The sequence below is a fragment of the Mirounga leonina genome, unplaced genomic scaffold, assembly GCF_011800145.1.
Source record: "Mirounga leonina isolate KUSES-001 unplaced genomic scaffold, KU_Mleo_1.0 Mir_101595, whole genome shotgun sequence".
NCBI lineage: Eukaryota > Metazoa > Chordata > Mammalia > Carnivora > Phocidae > Mirounga > Mirounga leonina.
In genome coordinates this window covers 4805109-4826100 of record NW_023270158.1, presented here as the reverse complement: position 1 = coordinate 4826100, position 20992 = coordinate 4805109, and the positions used below count along the sequence as shown (strand labels likewise).

At 42.7% G+C, this 20992-nt stretch overlaps 1 protein-coding gene across 8 annotated transcripts in view; it reads left to right on the top strand.

Moving 5' to 3' along the window:
* ADGRG2 (adhesion G protein-coupled receptor G2) overlaps window positions 1–19879 on the top strand; it is a 124676-nt gene extending 104797 nt beyond the window's left edge. For all 8 annotated transcript variants that reach the window (XM_035000476.1, XM_035000472.1, XM_035000465.1 and 5 more), the window contains 13 exons: window positions 1272–1443; window positions 1645–1801; window positions 2634–2777; window positions 3828–3950; window positions 4607–4652; window positions 4774–4877; window positions 5992–6113; window positions 7437–7705; window positions 10849–10948; window positions 11494–11777; window positions 14174–14275; window positions 15693–15845; window positions 19189–19879. In XM_035000476.1, the coding sequence (XP_034856367.1) occupies window positions 1272–1443; window positions 1645–1801; window positions 2634–2777; window positions 3828–3950; window positions 4607–4652; window positions 4774–4877; window positions 5992–6113; window positions 7437–7705; window positions 10849–10948; window positions 11494–11777; window positions 14174–14275; window positions 15693–15845; window positions 19189–19373 (1961 nt within the window). In that variant the 3' untranslated portion in view covers window positions 19374–19879. The remainder of the gene's footprint in view (window positions 1–1271; window positions 1444–1644; window positions 1802–2633; window positions 2778–3827; window positions 3951–4606; window positions 4653–4773; window positions 4878–5991; window positions 6114–7436; window positions 7706–10848; window positions 10949–11493; window positions 11778–14173; window positions 14276–15692; window positions 15846–19188) is intronic.
* The last annotated feature ends 1113 nt before the right edge of the window (window positions 19880–20992 follow it).

Here is a 20992-nt window from a genome sequence, read left to right as displayed (position 1 = left end):
ATATTTATACTTATACAAATATACACTAACTACACTGATGTGCTTTTACTTTTTTTTTTCAGTTAGGTTTCTTTTATTTTTTTATTTTTATTTTTATTTTTTTTAAAGATTTTATTTATTTATTTATTTGAGAGAGAGAGAGAGAGAGAGAGAGAAACAGCATGAGAGGGGATAGGGTCAGAGGGAGAAGCAGGCTCCCTGCTGAGCCGGGAGCCCGATGTGGGACTCGATCCCAGAACTCTGGGATCATGACCTGAGCCGAAGGCAGTTGCTCAACCAACTGAGCCACCCAGGCACCCAAGTTTCTTTTATTTTTGTTAAGATTTTATTTTTACATAATCTCTACACCGAATGTGGGGTTTCAACTCATGACCCTGAGATCAAGAGTCACATGCTCTTTTAGACTGTGCCAGCCAGACACCCCAGTTGGGTTTCTTGAAGTATAATTTACATACATTAAAATTCATCCAGATCTGTGGATAGATGAAATTTTTATAGTTCCATGAGGTTGGATTAAACACCCATAGCCACATAACCACCATCACAATATATAACATTTTCACCACCCCCAAATTTCCTTCGTGTTCCTTTGTAGTCAGTTCCTATCCACTACCCCCAGCCCCTGGCCACCACTGATTGATCTGTTTTGTTTTCCTATACTTTTGATTTTTCTAAAATGTCATATGAAGAGAATCATACAGTATGCAACCTTTTTTTTTTTTTTTTAAAGATTTTATTTATTTATTTGAGAGAGAGAATGAGAGAGCACATGAGAGGGGGGAGGGTCAGAGGGAGAAGCAGACTCCCTGCCGAGCAGGGAGCCCGATGCGGGACTCGATCCCGGGACTCCAGGATCATGACCTGAGCCGAAGGCAGTCGCTTAACCGACTGAGCCACCCAGGCGCCCCAGTATGCAGCCTTTTGAGTCTGGCTTCTTTCAGTTAACATAATATATTGGAGAATTGGAGATCCATCCATGTTGTTGCAATTATCAGTGGCTCCTACCTTTTAATTACTGAATAATAATCTATTGCACAGAGGGATCAGTTTGTTTATCCATTCTTCAGTTGATAGACATTTGGGTTGTTTCCAGTTTGGGGGTATAATGAAAAGCCTCTATAAACATTCACGAACAAGTTTCGAGACATATTTTTATTTCCCTGGGGCAAATACCTAGGAGTAGGTTCGCCAGGTCATAGAGTCTATTTGTGTTTCTTTATTAGTGATTTTTCCATTATGTGTTCATAAAATGATTTGGTTCTCTGTTACAGAAGTTGTTTATACCAGCAGCATCAGTGATTCTGATCTTGAGGACCAAGTGTCCCAGATGGAAAAGACTCTGTCCTTGGGCAGTTTGGAGCCTAACCTCGCGGGAGAAATGATAAACCATGTCAGCAAACTCCTTCATTCCCCACCTGCCTTGCTGGCTCCTCTGGCCCAAAGGTATGACTTAGCAAACTAATGTGGTCAGGAGAGGGGACCCTCTAAGAGAATGAGACTTCTTATCGGGATTAATTACAGCCAAGTATTTTTCTCCCACATAAGAGGTTCATAATGACTTGTTAAATTGCTACTGCATATTCTGCTTCGAATGGGGAAGACAAAGCGGGAGTGCTGAATTTGAACTACCACTTGTCGTTACAGATTGCTAAAAATAGTGGATGACATTGGCTTACAGCTGAATTTTTCAACTAAGACCATAACTCTAACCTCCCCTTCTTTGGCTCTGGCCGTGATCAGAGTGAATGCTAGTAATTTCGACACAACTACCTTTGCTGCCCAAGACCCTGCACATCTTCAGGTACATCCTAATCTACTGTGGAAAAAACCTTTTCTTATCTATGACTGTAGTCTCCATGGACTTCATGATAGAGGCAATTACTGCTTCTAATCAGGGGTGATACTAAAAATATTTAACATCTAGAACAGTGAGGCACCACACAATCAGAAACAGGACTTTGGTCTTGGCTGGAGCAGGATCTGAGTGATCCTCATGCCCAGTGTTAACCCTCTAGCAGCTAAATGGAAGTTTTGTGGGGAAGTGGGGGGCTCAGGTGGGGAGAAGTGTCCCGTGGAGGGTTCTAGGCAGTTGCAAGAGAGCAGGGACATCAGCTACTTATCAAGTTATTTCAGTACTTTAAACAAGTGTTTTGACTGCACTTCCAGTGTTTTCTATCCACCTATTAGAGGGATTAGGGGCTGGAAATGCCCACGTCAGACCAAGTCTTGCCTTTTAATTTAATTTGTATACTCTTCCCTTTACAAGTTTAGTGCGTGTGGTTTTATGAAGACTTTGCCCTAACAGGTGGCCGAGTTGGTATGTCTGCAGTTACCCTTTCTGCACTCCCTGCTCCCAGTTTTGTTGAGCTGTAATTGACATACAGCATCCTACACTTTCTGATGGTTCCTGTGTATCTTTAAAATGTTCCCTTTCCTGCTCTGAGGCCTTGTCTGTCTATTACACATCCTCTCCAATTTCATAGTGATCAGAGAAACAAGAACAACCGATTTGACAGAAGTTACCACAAATAAATGCCTTTACAGGATCCTCCATCTTATTTAGTTCTTGTGTTTTCCATCTCTTCATTATACTAACCCCAGGCATTTTTTATTATATTTTACTTGATTTTCAGGTTTCTCTGGAAACGCAGGCTCCTGAGACCAGTATTGGTGTTATTACTCTGCCTTCATCACTGATGAGTAATTTACCAGCTAATGATGTGGAGCTCGCTTCCAGGGTTCAGTTCAACTTCTTTGAAACACCTGCCCTGTTTCAGGTAAGGTTAATGCTAACTGCAGGTTTTGTTTTGGAGTGAGGCAGTTTCGTTTCTTTTAATTCTCCCATGAAAGCTGCAGTTTATTTTGGTTTATTATTATTTTTTTTTGCAGTTTGTTTTTATTCTTTTTTTTTAATTTATTTTTTATTTTTTTATTTTTTTAAAGATTTTATTGATTTATTTGACAGAGAGAGACACAGCGAGAGAGGGAACACAAGCAGGGGGAGTGGGAGAGGGAGAGGCAGGCTTCCTGCCGAGCAGGGAGCCCAATGTGGGACTCGATCCCAGGACCCCAGGATCATGACCTGAGCCGAAGGCAGACGCTTAACGACTGAGCCACCCAGGCGCCCTTATTCATTTATTTTAAAGATTTATTTATTTATTTGAGAGGGAGAGAGAGAGAGAGCACACGCAGTGGGGAGGGGCAGAGGGGAAGGGAGAGAGAAACTAAGCAGACTCCCCGCTGAGCACAGAGTCCGACTCAGGGCTCGATCTCACGACTCTGAGATCATGACCTGACCAGAAACCAAGAGTCAGATGTTTAACCACCTGCACCCAGGTGCCCCTCCAGTTTATTTTTAAACAGGAACTAGGGATACTGGTAATGATAAATTACCATAACTGACATTTATATATAGAATTTACCAATTGCTGAGCATGCTACTAAGCACTTAGAAATGTTAACTTTAATCCTCTCAACAACCTTGTGAGGGAGGAACTATTCAACTATGATCCCAAATTTACAGATGAGGGCAAGGAGGTGCAGAGAGGTTAACTTGCTCAAGAACACAACAGTTTAAGCGGCTTCATGAGCTATTCCCTTTGCAGTTCCTGAGGGCCATGTTGTGTCAGTCTGTGAAATTTCAGTCAGTAGTTAGAGCGCTTAGGTATAGTGGAGCAGGCTCTGTTTCTAATCGTCCTTGGGAAGGTCACTTCAATCCCTGACCCTCAATTTCTCCCCTAGATTATAAAATCACCAGTGTGGACTTACTGTTCTTTAGGGTCCCGTTCAGCTCTAAAATCCATCTTGTTGATTTTTTGGTGTGCTAGGACCCTGCCCTGGAGAACCTCTCTCTGATCAGCTACGTCATATCGTCCAGTGTGGCAAATCTGACCGTCAAGAACTTGACAAGAAACGTGACGGTTACCTTAAAGCACATCAAGCCGAGCCAGGTGCGAGAGGCCTGTCTGGTCTCTTCATGGACCAGATACGCTTGCGCAAACCACGTCTGTCAGACTTGACCTGAAAGAAGGAGATCCAGCAGAACCTCAAACTTGGTTAAGGCAGTGTGTGAGGCTAGGATCATAGGGTCACTCTGTTGGGTTTTAGCATGCCTAAGCACTGACCACTTCATTTCCAAGAAGGTGCAGCGCAAAAGCCAGCTACTATCAATTGCCCGGTTTTAGTGCATCTAGATCTGTGGCTACAGGTCTGATTCTCACCCCCAAAGAGAAAACATCTCTCATTTCGGTTCAGGTTGAGCATTATCTATGACCATACTACTCAAAGTCTGGTCTGCAGACCTGTACCTTCAGTGTCACCTGGGATCTTGCGAGAAATGCCCACTTTGAGGCCCCACACTGACCCCTGGAATCAGAATGTGTGTTTTAGCAAGGCCTCAAGGTCATTCCTATGCACAACTGCTAAGTCTAAGAAGTGCTGACCTACATGAGACTCACTTGCTTCTAGGGACTAGAATAAAATAAGAATTCTCCAAATATCAAGAATGAGATTCTGAGATAAAAAATTTCATATATTTTTTTTCAATTGCTTTTTAGTTTTTTCAGTTCCGTAAATTGATTATTTGCCACTTACCTTTCCACTGCAGGATGACTTAATCGCGAGATGTGTATTTTGGGACTTGGGCAGAAATGGTAGGTTCCAGTCGTACCTTTTTCAGTCTTGAGTGGGCGGGGGCGGGGACAGGGGAGGAAGTGGCAATCATTGAGACCACGGCCTTGCTGATGGGACAGATACTTTTCCCAATACCAACAGGTGGCAGAGGAGGCTGGTCATCGGATGGCTGCTCTGTTAAAGACAGGAAGCAGAATGAAACCATCTGTACGTGCAGCCACCTTACGAGCTTTGGCGTCCTACTGGTAATAACCCCACGCTACATGGTTTTAGATTCTGGGTCTGAGGGGTAGCTGGGCGTCACACCATGATGTCTAATATGATAGATGACTTTGATCAGCAGGTAGGATATTGTGGCAAAGTTATAGACCAATGAAATTACTCTTCCAAAGAGCAAATGCACTTGGAATACTTGAACATGGAAGTTTCCCCCCCCCAGTCTATTTTTATATGTAAGTTTCCCTCTTTTAAATAGCAGGGCCTAGGGAATTCAGATTAAAATGGGTAAGAAAAATTGTCCAGTTTGCATTGCCCTTTAAAATCTTCTCTCTTTTTTTTTAAGATTTTATTTATTTGAGAGAGAGAAACAGAATGAGTAGGAGGTGGGGGAGGGGCAGAGGGAGAAGCAGACCCCTGCTGAGCAGGGAGCCGATGCGGGACTCGATCCCAGGACTCCATCCCAGGACTCCAGGATCATGACCTGAGCCGAAGGCAGTCGCCCAACCAACTGAGCCACCCAGGCGCCCCGCACTTTAAAGTTTTCATAAAATGCTCTGTCATAAGTTATTATGTTTAATTTCTCCAACAGTCCTACAAGATAGGTGGAATGGGGTGTTGTTACTGTCATTTTAAGAACTTAGAATTAAGACTCATTTGTTAGGCCATTGTCCACAGTCCTAGAACTAAGAAGTATAAGGGCCTGAAGCCAAATTCAGGTCTTTAGGCTCCTAGCCCAGTGCTTTTCCAGTGTATCGTAATGCCACGGCCTTGCTGATGGGACAGATACTCTTCCCAATACCAACAGGTGGCAGAGGAGGGTGGTCATCGGATGGCTGCTCTGTTAAAGACCGGAAGCAGAATGAAACCATCTGTACTGATCACGTACACGGGCTTTGGAGGCAGCCAGACCAGAATTTGGGTCTCAGCTCCTCCATTTCATACTTGTGTGACCTTGGGCAAATTATTTAACCTCTCTGGGCCTCAGTTTCATTATTTTTACTTGATGATAATAATTGTGTCTACCTTGTAGGTTTGTTGAATGAACTATGGATAGGCGCTTAGAACACTCAATAAATGTAAACCATAGCTCTTTTATTTCTTTAAAATATTTGGTCTTGAAAGCAGTATTTTATTTTCCAGGACCTATCTCGAACATCCTTGCCACCTTCTCAGATGATGGCTCTGACGTTTATCACATATATTGGTTGTGGGCTTTCATCAATTTTTCTGTCAGTTACTCTGGTAACCTACTTAGCCTTTGAGTGAGTATCCACACTGGAAACTTGGATTACAGGACGCAGTACTCCCCTCCACTGCCAAAATGTATCACGTGTGCTCGTTGGCCTACCTTATCCTGTATAACATCTAATGGTGCCACCTATATGCAAAAATTTGTGGGACTTTTTGGTTAAAATACTCACTTCCTTCTACTAGTTTGCACACTTACTGAGGGCAGGGGTTGTGTCTTAATCATCTTTTTACCCTAAAATGGTGCCTGCTACCTCGCCGCCATTAAGCGTGAAATGGAAGATGGATGCAGACCTTGAAACTCAAGAGCTTATACTCTGATATAGACCATAGCTTCACGTACGGCATAAGAGCTATGTTCAATTTATTAAGTTTCTAAGTTACACTGAGCAAACACGAAAGATTAAAAACAGTAGCAGGTATGGGGATGAAGAAGAATAAAAGGTGTAAAGCCTCACTGAAAAAGATAGATAATTCATGAGTGCAACTTTGTAAGTCATGCAAGAATGACATTCCAAATAATAGCATCTCCTTCTTGGCTTACTTGAAGTGTCCCTTTGGTCACTTTGGGGTGGGGGGGCGAATTCCAACAAATTCTGTTGGAAAAAAAAAGAAAATAGGCACTTTTATTGCACTAACTAAATTAAACAGTATGTAAGTTCTGGGATTTAGATTTTGGACACTGCTCAGGAAATGCACAAATTTACTTGCAGTGCCAAACTTAGGGTCCAGCTGTAACTACAGATCTTCTAGTGGACCTTTGGAAATATGATTAATGAGACTAAATTACCATCAGGCCAGCCATTACTCAGAATGATTTCACCAGGTCTGATTTCACACACACACATGCACATGTCATCAGTTAGCTCTAATTTCCTCTGCCTGTTTCATTTAGCTGTAGTTTAAACTCTTCTTTCCGTGATCTCATTTTAACTAATAACATCATGGGGGATCTGGCTAGGTTTTGAAGATCTGAATGTAGGAGCCTATCGTATGAGAAGCAACAGCAATGCTTCTCGAAGTCGCTTGGGAGAAAGGAAGGTGGGTGCTCAGTAGATTCCACTACAAATTATTTAAAAGGTCGGGTCAGCTGTCAGCATGTAAAAGATTCCACAGAGATGCAAATACCGATTTTCCATATTGTTATGACAGACGATATTCTGTTTTGATTTTTCCTTTGCTGTTGTTATGGTCGTTGATTTTCAATGCCTGCCCCCACCCCTACCCCTGGCACACACACACACAGAAGAAATTGATGCGTATAGACATTTGCCAAAGAATACACATAAATTTCATAGATATGTTCACATAAGCGTTTTCTTGTCCTTTCCTTTTAGAAAGATTCGGAGGGATTATCCTTCCAAAATCCTCATCCAGCTGTGTGCAGCTCTGCTCCTGCTGAACCTGGTATTTCTCCTGGACTCATGGATAGCTCTGTATGACATGCAAGGCCTCTGCATCTCGGTGGCTGTATTTCTGCATTATTTTCTCTTGGTCTCATTCACATGGATGGGCCTGGAAGCATTCCATATGTACCTGGCCCTTGTGAAAGTGTTTAATACTTATATCCGGAAATACATCCTTAAATTCTGCGTTGTTGGTTGGGGTATGTATAATTTTGCTTGCACGTGGCCTGAGCTTTCTCCAAAGCTTTTACTCCTCTATTTTGGTTTTTCATCAGGTAGAGACGATGATAAAGCAGGTCATACTTGGCAGGTTTCTAAAACAGCTATGTTGTCCTTAACTGCACTGCCTGCCCAAAGGGCAACCTTTTCCAGTCTCTCTCTCTCTCTCTTTTTTTAAGATTTATTTGTTTTAGAGGGGCGGGCAGAGGGAGAGGGAGAATCTTAAGCAGACTCCCTGCTGAGTGCAGAACCCGACGTGGGGCTTGATCTCATAACCCTGAGATCATGACCTGAGCCGAAATCAACAGTTGGACGCTTCTCTGCCTGGCCACCCAGGCGCCTCAACCTTGTCCAGTCTCTTTCTAGAATACCTGTATATTGGTTATGGACATAAAACTCTTTGAGGTTAGGGCTATGAATACTGTCTGTATCTCCAGTAACTAGAGTTAGGGCTGGCACACAGAAGGTGCTCAAAAAATTGAAGAAGTGAGCTTCGTGATAATGAGGTCAAGCTTTCTGTCCCTGACCTCCTAGCTAGCCTCACTCTGTTGTAGATCTCCCAGATATGACACACATGTACGACACTGTGCTCAAAAGGGCAGAGTGAGATGAACATACCAGGTGAGACCTGATGTAACTTCACAGCCACACTGACACAGTTTTCAGATCATGCCACCTGTTGGTGGTGGGTCCCAAAGTCTTAGACACCGCGCATATCTTGAAGATTCGGGCATTCAGCTCTCCACCAAATGTAGGAGCCTCATCAACCTGACTGGACTTGTCTTTGACTAAAGGTAATCTAACCTCTGCTTGAACACTTCTATTATTAGGGAGCTCATTATCTTTGTTAAAAAAAACAAAATTCAACGGACTACATTTTAAAGATCTTATCGGCTCTATTCAGGGATTCATGAATCGGCAGCATCCAATCTAGCAGATAGAAAGGAGCTGTACAAAACGAAAGACGTTGATAGGCAGAAGGGAACAGGAATAAGCAAGTTATTCTAGGCAAAAAAGGGAGTTCGTTATTGCAAGGTTACGCTCCTTTAGGGGATGACAGAGGTGTCTATCAGGCAGATTACGTAACTAGTGCTAATAATGGGATTCCTGATTGACTGGTTTAAGATTCCATTTCTGGGGGAGCTGAAATTGTAATTAAGTCAAGTCTCAGTTTCATCACCTGGGGCTTACCATAAGTGACTCAATTTTAGGTCTGTTGTCTTCTTTTTAATACCTTACAAGGCAGCCAATAACCATTTTCTAAAGCCCTACAGCTCTGATTTCCCATTAAGTTCACTTGGCTCTCTGGTGGCACTTACCCAGTGGTCTCGTTTTTGCTTTCTAAGGCAAAACAATAAGCGGACACCTCTCTGCCAAAGAGCCCTTCAGATAATCTGCAAGTAATATATAACATTATGAAAAATGCCCTGTTCTTCCATGTATTTTCACACAAGGAACCCCACGAAAGCTAAGCTGGTGAGGTTGGAACAGGCAGTTATTGCTGACACCCGGTACAGAAACCAGCTCGAAGCGACGACATGATTTACCCAATTCACACAATTTGAGAACAGCGCAGCCTGGTTTTCCGATTTCTCGTGCGTATCTTTCCTTTGAATTACAGCCACCATCCCTCCCTCTGCTCTTTTTCAGGCTAAATATTCCTTCAGATATTCCCTACACAACAGCACTGCAGACCCTTTACCACACTTGTCACCCCACCTGTCATTATATCCCTGTCAAGAATAACAGAACACCTTTCCAGAGAGATGAGTCACTTCTTCCTAGAAAAATAAATCACTGCTTCTGACACCGAGCATAGATTCTCTCTTTGTGGAATACCAAAAGGTCACATTCTCTGTCCTGGACAGGCTCCACAACCCCAGTGTTTTATTTTTAGAAAAGTGTTTCACTTAGGAAGTTATCATATGTTAGTGTCTCTGTAAGGTACAAATAGAAAAGAATTAAATGAAATATTATGTTAGATTGTACCAGGCACCCCAGCCTGTGAGGAGGAATTGTTTTATTTATTTATTTATTTATTAAAGATTTTATTTACTTATTTGACAGAGAGAGAGATAGCGAGAGAGGGAACACAAGCAGGGGGAGTGGGAGAGGGAGAAGCAGACTCCCTGCCGAGCAGGGAGCCCGACGCGGGACTCGATCCCAGGACCCTGGGATCATGACCTGAGCCAAAGGCAGACGCTTAACGACTGAGCCACCCAGGCGCTGGAATTGTTTTTTATTTACCAGAGACTTGAGACTGGGTGTCAGGCTGATCTTTGTGCACAGAGTGTGAGCTGTCCGCATGGAATGGGGTGAGGGGTGACGGGATGGGGAGTGAGAGGGACTCCTTCCCAGCCAAACGCCATCTTAAGCTGGGAAGAGCCTTCTCATTGTGCTGCTTCTTAGTGGAAGGGCCAGTAGGCCCTTGAAAGGGCCAGTATAGTGACAGTCAGCAGCCCCCAGATCAACCAGGTCTGCTCCTCAATCCATTGATGGGTTCCAGCTCGTCAGTGGAGGATTTGGGGTTCATAATGAAAGATTGGCCAGGAGTTGCTGATAACCCTATTATGCTGATTATTTGCTTTACATTTTGGAGTCCTTCACTTTGCCTGCCACCTGAGCCTCAAAATTACATTCCAGATGTGTATAAGTTAAGGTTAACTCTAGCTGCTGTAGTTGACAAAAAAAAAAAAAATCTCAGGAGAAGATAATTTCTCACACACAGTCCAGTTAGCAGGACTGGAGAGGTCTGTGGTCTTGTGGTTATTCAGGATCCAAGCTGTGGGAAGCTCTGCCTCAAGACAGGGCTTCCAAAATTGCCCTGAATTTGGGAAAAGAAAGAGTGGAGGATCTCATATAGGAAGTTTTTATGGGACAAGCGTAGAGGTAGAGCAAATCACTTCTGTCCATATCCCACTGATCAAGACCTAGTTATGTGGCCACACACAGCTGCAAAGCAGGCTGGGAGAGGTCCAGCCATGTGCCAAGGAGAAAGAGAAACAGGGTTTGGTGAACAACTCAGCAGTCTGCTACCAGAAGAAACTAGAACGTGATCTCTAGTCTTTCTTCTTACCACCTTGGTTATTAGAACTCCGTGTGACTGATGTTTCCCATCTTCCAGGGCTACCAGCTGTGGTCGTGACCATCATCCTGGCTATATCCCCGAATAACTACGGCCTTGGGTCCTACGGGAAATTCCCCAATGGCTCACCTGATGACTTGTGAGTACAAAGTCCCTGAGGGAATGTTAAGTGAACTGGAAAACTGAATTCTCCAAGGAAGTGGAGTATGTAATCGACTCTGACGCTCATCCTAATAAAATCCAGTCACATTTACGGCAGTCTTCACAGTTATGTATGTGATGAGATAAGCTAGTTGGAAATGCCATGCTACTATTTAAGTATTAAAAAAACGAATTGGAAGTTTTTTGAAAATACTTTTCTAAGCCTCTGATAAAAATGAAATACCAGCTACATTATATTAGTAAAGACTCATGGATAGAGTGACTAAGATTTAAAGGGGGTAAAATCAGGAATGTTTTCAAAGAATAGTTTGTAAATACTTCTAATCACCAAGTGTCCTAAAATAAACTCTTAGGGTTTTTTTTTCCTTCGAGCTTTAAGTGGTTGTTAGCGAACAGCTGGTTTTATCTTTTTTTTTTTTCCTCTTGGATGTTTCGGTAAAATGATTTAGATTCATTGTATCATTGTGAACCATATTTCAGCACTGTAATATGTTTCCCATTGTCTTTCCCCCCAAATTCCAGTTGCTGGATCAACAGCAATGCTGTATTCTATATTACAGTTGTGGGATATTTCTGTTTGATATTTTTGCTGAACGTCAGCATGTTCATTGTGGTCCTGGTTCAGCTCTGTCGAATTAAAAAGAAGAAACAACTGGGAGCCCAGCGGAAAACCAGTATTCAAGACCTCAGGAGCGTCGCCGGCCTTACGTTTTTACTGGGCATTACTTGGGGCTTTGCCTTCTTTGCCTGGGGACCAGTTAACGTCACTTTCATGTATCTCTTCGCAATCTTTAACACCTTACAAGGTAAGCTCTGTAGCACTAATTATGCATGAATGATCCCAGTCGAACTAAAAATCTCTAAAAAGTATCCGTGAAGTGGCTTATTTCGTAGCTGAAGACTTACTTGTTGAAAAACAGATTCATCTTTGAAAAAGGGGGCTTGGAGATCCTTGGAAGAAACGGGTACTTTTTTCCTCCTCCATATTGTCTCCTCAGAGAGAACATATTGAGGGGAACCTGCCAACCTGCCAGGAACTCGCTTATGGGAATCACTCTTCCTTCACTTGGTTCCTTGTCCTTTGTTTTTAATCTTTTTATGGAGGTAGAACATGCAAACAGCAAAGTGCACGTGATCATATATGTCCGGGTGACGTCTGGCCACGCCCACCTTCTAGGTCTGTTTGAGTGAAGGCAATGAGAAATGGGAAGTCAATAGACAGAGCCAAGTGGCCACAGCCCGGCCCTGCGGCTCTTCCTGAGAAGTTGCTGTGCTGGGCCACCCCGGCGGGAAAGGGGCAGGCTCTGTGTGAGCTCTTCACGGCTTTCCATTTGTTCCTGAAGCCCAGCTGCACACATTTCCCAACCCATCAAGTTGTGGTGTTCAGAAAAGCAAACTACTAACTCAGATCAGCGTTATAAAAGACCTGTCAGCTGTAATTAATTTTTAATGGAAGTACTTTAGCATTAAATGCTAAGCAGGCTAATAGGTTTACGTAACAATAATGATAATTCTTGTCCCTTGGTTTCCTGTTATTCCAAATCGGCTGTGGGATGCCTTTTAATTCATTCTCATCTGCCTGTTTTCATCTTTTCCTTCCTGTTGCTTTTAGCTCCCATAGCGTCCTCCCGTAGTTCTGTCAGGCAGTAGATTATTTTGCTGGTTTTCAAAGAAATCCCAACGTGAGATTGAATTCAAATGCCTAATTTAGCTATCCGTTCTTATTTGGAGGAAGCCAGTTAATATACTTGTTAGTTACATAGTTTGTTAGATTTTTTAAAAAGATTTTATGTCTTTAGAGATTTATTTCTTTATTACTTGAGAGAGAGAGGAAGGGAGGAGAGAAGTGGAGCCCGATGGGGGGGGTTCAATCACAGGATCCTGAGACCAAGACCTGAGCCAAAATCAAGAGTCAACTGAGCCACCCAGGTGCCCCTGTTAATTTTAACTTACAATGTACCAGTTCCTGAATTGGTATATCCAGGTGTTACACCACATAGTATTAAATAGAAAAGTTTTATTTGCCTTAAAGGCATGCTAAAAGAGCAAAAAATATGCCCACATCACACTAATCACAAACATGAAAGCAGGGTACCTATCCTCATATATTTAATGTGGAAACTGAACCTGCCTCTGTCTTCATTTCCCCCAGAATGTCTTCTCATTAGAATATGAATAGATGAAAGGAATGCATCGTTCCATTTACAAAAGGGAACTAATGCCTAATTCACTGGCTTTGTGGTTGGTTAAAGGAAAGCTGTGTGTAGGTTCTGAGTTGGGCTTAGGTCCATTTTGATCTCTCTCATACATGCTGTTTCTCCTCTTGTGCAACCAAGGGGAATTGCCCAAGGGTAGCAGATAAACAAAGGTGTGCAGTAGTCAAGATGGCAGGTTTTAGGATGGGCATGTGTACTGTACTAGAAGCAAACCTGATATTTAAAAAGGAAGATTTTAAAGACCGACCGGGATTTCAGGAGAGGGAGAATTCAGAAGTCGCCCATTCGTTCAGCAAATATTTATTGGCAAAAGCCTTGAGGCGTGGTAGCAGCATGGAGCCCCGTGCCTGCAGGACCAGGAAGAAGGTGGGTGGGAGGCAGAACCCGAGTCCCTCTTCAGGTCTATAGTGTTGCTTTCTTTGTGGCCAGGACAACAGTGGAGAATTTCCTTGAACAGAGTAGAGGGAGACTGGAGGGCAGACAAGGACATCACTGTGGGGCACCAGGCTTGGGAGGAAGAGGGAAGAGCCCAGGCAAGGGACTCTGCCATGGGCTGGAGAGGAGGAGCCAGGGATTTGAGACCGAGGAGGAGGATGTGGCACTTGACTGAACATGAAGATGCATCATAAATATGGAAGGGTGGGGAAGTAGGAGCCAAGGTCTGAGCTGGCATCCTGAGTAGAGTGGATGGCTTATACTTCCAAAGATAGGGAACGCCAAGGATGGGATGTGAGAGGAGAGACAGTTTAATTTTGGAAATAGGGAGTTATCATTCCTCTCATAAGTATTTTTTATCTTACAAAGAGAGTCCCTTCAGGGTGCCTTTCAATAGCAGACTTTCTTAGGACTTTGGACTTTTTTCCCCCCCATTTGTAAAATTTCACATTGCCTATAGCTGCCAAAGATTTTATCTTTTGGGCAAAGGAAGTTCATGACATTCAGGTCTCAGTTTGGAATTATGTTACAGGTTTTTTTTTCCTCCATAGGATTTTTCATATTCATCTTTTACTGTGTAGCAAAAGAGAACGTCAGAAAGCAATGGAGGCGGTATCTTTGTTGTGGAAAGTTACGGCTGGCTGAAAATTCTGGTAAAGATTGACCTTTTTCTCCTCTTAAATCTTGGGGAAAAGACATAAGTTAAGATCTAAAGCAGTCAATGCCGAAGGGCTGTCAGATCTGGAAATCAGTGAACGGATCTCAATTGTGGACATTAGGGAGAAAAACCCTAGTGAATTACAAAATAATTGCTCATTATCTGGGAACTTCGTGAACAATAGGATTAACGGGCTCATTGCTTCTTAAATGAAACAAGAGTGCAATTTTTCCTTTTGAGCCCAGGTTTTCCATTTGTCTGAAGTAATTTTTCGTATTTACCTTCATAACTTGTTAAGCCTTGGCTCAACCTTGGGGCTGGGGGGAGGGGTGAAACAGGTGATGGGGACTCCAGAGGGCACGTGTCGTGATGAGCACTCAGCACGTGTGGAAGTGCTGGGTCACTATAGTGCACACCTGAAACTAATAGTACACTAAACTTACTGGACTTAAAAACATTTAAAAATTCTATAATTCTTTAATAAAGCATATTATTTTCTTATTAAAAAAAAGCCTTGGCTCAACCTTTTCTCCACAGGTCCTGGTTGTCCATTGCTTAATGTGTTAGTGGCCCAGACGTTGTATATAAGCTTTAGCATACCTTTGGTTATTTTGAAGTTCTTTTCAGGCGTGCCCTGCTGCTTTGCAGAGCAAATGGCTCCTTTTCAAGAAAATAAGAAAACTGAAGTACTGTTTGAAAACAAATTCCTTTTACATGAATATCACCCACGAATACCACCTTTGCGGTATGGCAGGGACCTGTGTGCACCAGATCTGCACTCAGAAAATAGCAGTACATATAGTTCAGTCATTTTAAGTCATTTAAGAGCCACCTGTCACCACAACACAGGTGTCTTGTGTTCTTGTTTTTTTGTTGTTATTAAGATTTTATTTATTCATTTGAGAGAGAGAGAGAGCACACAAGCAGGGGGAGAGGGAGAGGGAGAGGGAGAAGCAGACTCGCCGCTGAGCCAGCCAGGAGTCCGATATGGGGCTCAATGTGGGGCTCGATCCCAGGACCCTGAGATCATGACCTGAGCCGAAGGCAGATGCTTAACGGACTGAGCCACCCAGGCGCCCCATCTTGTGTTCTTGTTAAGACAATCCTTGGTTCTGGAGTACTGCCTAATTCAGTGGCTATCTTTAGACACAATCAAATGAGCATAGCCTTTAGTCCCAAGAGCATATAGGTTACTTTTAACCAAGTGGTCGTTTAAAGGATAAAGGTATATAGTCTTAAGTGAAAATACATTTTATCACACCAACTTGTGAAATGTGTGACTTTTTGTAAGAAGTGGAAGTGGGATCTGGAAGTGAGATCAGTTGCTAGAACGAGTTCCCCTGTGATCTGTCTCTTGCATTTGAGCTTCAAACATTCCGCCCTGTTTTTCTGAAATGCTTATTCTGCTGTAGACTGGAGTAAAACTGCTACTAATGGTTTAAAGAAGCAGACTGTAAACCAAGGAGTGTCCAGCTCTTCAAATTCCTTACAGTCAAACAGTAACTCCACGCACTCCACCACGCTGCTGGTGAATAACGATTGCTCAGGCCTTGCGAGCGGGAATGGTACGTATCCCTCAACATAGTATTTCTCAAGCTAGTGTTTGTTTTATTAAAGTACTTTTATCCTTTAATGGCATTTTTGCTAAGCAAAGAGAAAAAGTACATATGACTAGTGGATCAAAATGTGGCTCCCTTATGGTAGAGGAAGTTTATTAATCCAAATGTATTCAATTTAGAGCAAATACCAGAAAAACATTTTTTTAAGGTTTAGTTTTTCATGATGGGACTTAATGATGACCTAAAATGTTTCACGTTGCAAATCCTGATTTAAGGACTGCCCAAAGACCTCAGTGCTGTTCTCCTGCTGTGTAAGCTGTTCCGAAAATAGTTAAGACCATATCAATTTTTTTTAAAGATTTTATTTATTTATTCATGAGAGAGAGAGAGGCAGAGGCAGAGGGAGAAGCAGGCTCCCCGCAGAGCAGGGAGCCCGACGCGGGACTCGATCCCAGGACCCCAGGATCATGACCTGAGCTGAAGGCAGATGCTTAACCGACTGAGCCACCCAGGCGTCCCAAGACCATATCAATTTTTTTAGTACATGTATAATCATACATATTTTCAACACTTTTAAACCTTCCTATTTTTTGCTTGTCATGTTTGTTCATTCTTTTCCACAGCATGGCTGCCTTGTGGCAGTGCCCAGATCCCCATTAATATGTCAAATACTGCCAAGATGAATTGTGGCCAGTACTGGTGACCATGTATGTCACCAATATATGAACAGATTATTGCTGCAACGCCTCCTTATACTAATTCTGACATTTCTAGCTAAAACTTCCATTACATTTTCTTTCTTTCATACACTTGGTTGTCCATTCATAAAAGCTTATGTATTTCATTCTTCTTTGGCTTCTTAATACATCTTTTGCATTTTCATCAAAACTTCTATTTCTACTCGTATACTTTCTCCTTCCCTGGAGAATTTGCTTTTATTCATCATTTTAGGATATTAATTATTTTCATGATGAATTCAAATAAATATGTGAGAAAGTTCATATACCTGTCAGGTTTCCAACCTAAAGATGGGAGGTCCTGCTGGTTTATATAGAATTTAAAAATACAATGGAATGCCTCTAAATTGAGGTTTCTCAACCTCGGCACAATTGACATTTGGAGCTAGGTAACTCTTTGTTTGGGGGGGGGGGGCTGTCCTGTGCAGTTGGGGACGTTTAGCAACATCCCTAGTTTCCACCCACCAGATACCAGTAGCATCCACCCACTCACCCCCAGTTGTGACAACCAAAAATGTCTTCGGACATTGTGAAATGTCTCCTAAAGGGTAAAATCACCCACCTCCCCTTCACTGAGAACCATTGCTGTAGAAGATGAAAAACACCTACCATCTGGCCTTAGCTCTTCACCGCAGTTGCCGGCGTAAGAGCTCTGGGTTCTAGGACAAATGGCTCTGTCGGGAATGACTCAATGTTAAGTAAAGAGAGTGGGGCCAGTAGCAATCAAGACTGGCTGATAAGTTAGCGTGAAAAAGCAAGTTCAAGGCAGAGAAATCAGAGGTGTGAGGTAAGCCATCATGAATCCTCAAAATCACAACATATCAGAAAGCCTGTTGGCTTGGACAGAAATGTTTGGCGCTCTTAAAGCCAGGTTTTTTCCATATTCTAGGAACAACTCACAGATGAAGCCTCACTTGCCTAGCCTGTGTTGCCATGCTTTGGGCAATCAGATTTGACTGAAGCAACACATTTTGCACAGCTGTTGGACATGGCTGATTTGACACAGCTGTTTTGGATGGCCGACAGTGAGGGCGGGGGGGGGGTACATTTTAGGCCACCGGAATGGCCAAGTTTTTAATACCACATAACATGTTCATCAGATAGACATCCCTGACTCCTCAGGCTGCACACCAGGATCTGGGATGGATGAGGTATGGGATGGGCAATTCCAAAAAAGAAACTGGAAGGTTAATGGTGTATTATACCAGGTCAAATTGTCCCTGCACCAAAATGTCCTCAAACCAAAATGGCTAAATCAGGACAGCTGTCTCAAATGGTCACATGCCCTATTTGGGCTGTGTTGACCATGTCCCTCACGTAGTTTGTGTGAATGCTACATATCTGGTTATGCTTTAAAGGCTTGGGCACCAGCAGCCCTCTCACTCGGTACATGGGGGGCCACTAAACTCACAGTTTGAAAGAAACATCACATGTTGACTCCATCAATTCTGAGCTGCATAACCGTGTACAAAGCACTTAATTTCTGAAACCTTAGTTTCATCGTCTGTGAGATGGGGATAATCATAGCACTCAACGTGTAGTATAGTAAATGAGATAATACTTATAAAGTTCTCAACACTGTTAATCATTATTATGATTATAGCATGAACTCAAAAATGGGCTTATTATTCAGCTTTTTTTTTTTTTTTAAGATTTATTTATTTATTTTAGAGAGAGAGAGGAAAAGCGTACAAGTGGAAGGGACAGAGCCAGAGGGAGGGAAAATCTCAAGCAGACTCTGCACTGAGTGCGGAGTCTGACGCGGGGCTCCATCTCAGGACCCTGAGATCATGGCCTGAGCCGAAAACAAGAGTCGCTCACTCAACCGACTGTGCCACCGAGGCGCCCTGTTATTTGGCTTGCTACATTGTCTTCCAGTAGTATGATGGTCAGGAGGTTGGTGCCAAGTAGCCAGAGGGTCTGAGCACACACACAGTTGGGGGCCTGCTTGTGGTGTGGGAGGCCCAGGTCCGAACTACATTGGCTCTAGAATGTCCAGCTGCACCCTGGCCTGGACTCTGAGGTTGTAATTAATTGGTGGTTTCCTCGTGGGAACCAGTCCTGTCGTGATTTAGTCAGAGGAGCCGGTTTACTCTACCAGAGATGGTTTTTTCTTGGCCATGACTGTTGTTGCTCTGGGTTTCTCTGATACAAAGTTTTATTTTATAGGAACCTGAAGGAACCAAGAACCTTGTAAGGGGACATATGGGGACCTCGGTTAACCTTAACCTTTTGGGGGAGACCAGAATATTATATTAGGTCATACTACACAGAAGCTACTTCTCAATAATATGATCAACCAGAGTTAGGAAATGGGTCTTCTCATATCAAATATATTGCTTCGCTTCATATTTTGACCGTTTCATTAAAAAAAAAAAATTGCCATAGAGAACTGGTTTCTGACACATCCTCCACTTTGTGTTGTTTACTTTGAGTGGCCTCAGGGAAGGATCAAAAAGTAAAACATGACAATACATCATAACTATATTTTAAAAAAAAAACAAACCCATGTACTACATGTGCCTACTTCAGAACGAAGTGATGTTTAACTGTATTTTTTAATTGCTTTCTCTGGATACTTCATGACACCAATTTTGTTTTTCCTTATATAGGGAATGCTTCAACAGACAAGAATGGTGTTTCTTTCAGTGCTCAGAATGGAGATGTGTGCCTTCATGATTTCACTGGGAAGCAGTACATGTTTACCGAGAAAGAAGATTCGTGCAATGGTAAAGGCCGTCTCGCTCTCAGAAGGACTTCAAAGCGGGGAAGCTTACACTTTATTGAGCAAATGTGATTCCTTTTTCTAAAATCAAAGCATGATGCTTGACAGTGAAAATGTCCAATTTTACCTTTTACACAATGTGAGATGTATGAAAATCAACTAATTTTATACTCAGCAACCTCTGGAGGAACATACGCTAATTGAGGGCAGTGGTTATTGAAAGAGGAAACCCAAGACGTTATACATGGTTTTTAGACATTTGCTGTCTCGTTTTTTTTATCCTTCATTTTAAAAGAAGATTGGGTTTAAACAACACAGTAAGAATAAGACTCGTTTAAAATCAAAGTAGTTCATTTCTAGCCACATTTTAAAGAGGCTGAGTCATCTATGATAAGGTCCTATAAAGCAACTGTTGACTTCAGCCTGTTGGTGAGTTTAGTTGTGCATGCCTTTGTTATAAATAAGCTAAATTCTAGTGCCCCACATGTCACATATCTTCTACGTTTTTTTGTATTTATTTTCTTTTTTAAATTTTTATTGTTATGTTAATCCCCATACATTACATCATTAGTTTTAGATGAAGTGTTCCATGATTCATTGTTTGCGTATAACACCCAGTGCTCCATGCAGAACGTGCCCTCCTCAATACCCATCACCAGGCTAACCCATCCTCCCACCCCCCTCCCCTCTAGAACCCTCAGTTTGTTTTTCAGAGTCCATCGTCTCTCATGGTTCATCTCCCCCTCCAATTTCCCCCCCTTCATTCTTCGCCTCCTGCTATCTTCTTCTTCTTCTTTTTTAACATATAATGTATTATTTGTTTCAGAGGTACAATGTGTAAATTAATTTCTTTGTAGAATCGTGGTTGTGTTATTGTGTCTAATGTGATAATTCAGAAAATCCTTGCTGGTTCAGCTCCTTTTGGAGATTATATGGGATGTGAAATACAGAAGCATCACTGAAATCAAGAAATAATGCTGCCAGCCAGACTGGAAAAAGTGTGCGCAGACAGTGCGCAATTAGCTCATATAGTGCCTTTGAGCGAGTTGGAAAAAGGTGCCCCTACTGGGCAGACACAGCCCCGAGGGCTCATGGTTTGTCAAACAAAGTGGGGGCCATATTTGAGCCCCACGCATCCTCTCGGGTGCACCCTTGTGCAGGGCACCACGAGTACAGCCATGTGCGGCACCCAGTCCCAATACCCATCTCCTGATCTCGTCCCTAATCACCTTGGCCATGGAGAAGGACGGACCTGTAATCAGGAAGATTGTGAATGTGGAGGAGAAACATACACTGCCGCTTCTCAAATCCCCAGAGCCTTTCAGAAAAGGGGAGTAGAGTCTACGGCCGGCCATACCACCCTGAACGCGCCCGATCTCGTCTGATCTCGGAAGCTAAGCAGGGTCGGGCCTGGTTAGTACTTGGATGGGAGAAAAGGGGAGTAGAGTAGGATTCCTTTTTAAAGGAGATGTATATGAGGGAAAAAAAAAATCATACTGCTCTTCTTTAAAAGGTGACTGCATAGTACTTTAGTTGTTAGGACTGGTACACTCTGGCCCTGCCAGAGCTATAATTATTTCTTAAAAGGTGTCAAGTGTTGAAGAATGTATAGTGACAAGGGGGAGCAGCTGTTGGGAACGTGAACTATCCTGCAGTGCTATTGTTTCCATATGTATCAAACCCTGATTGCT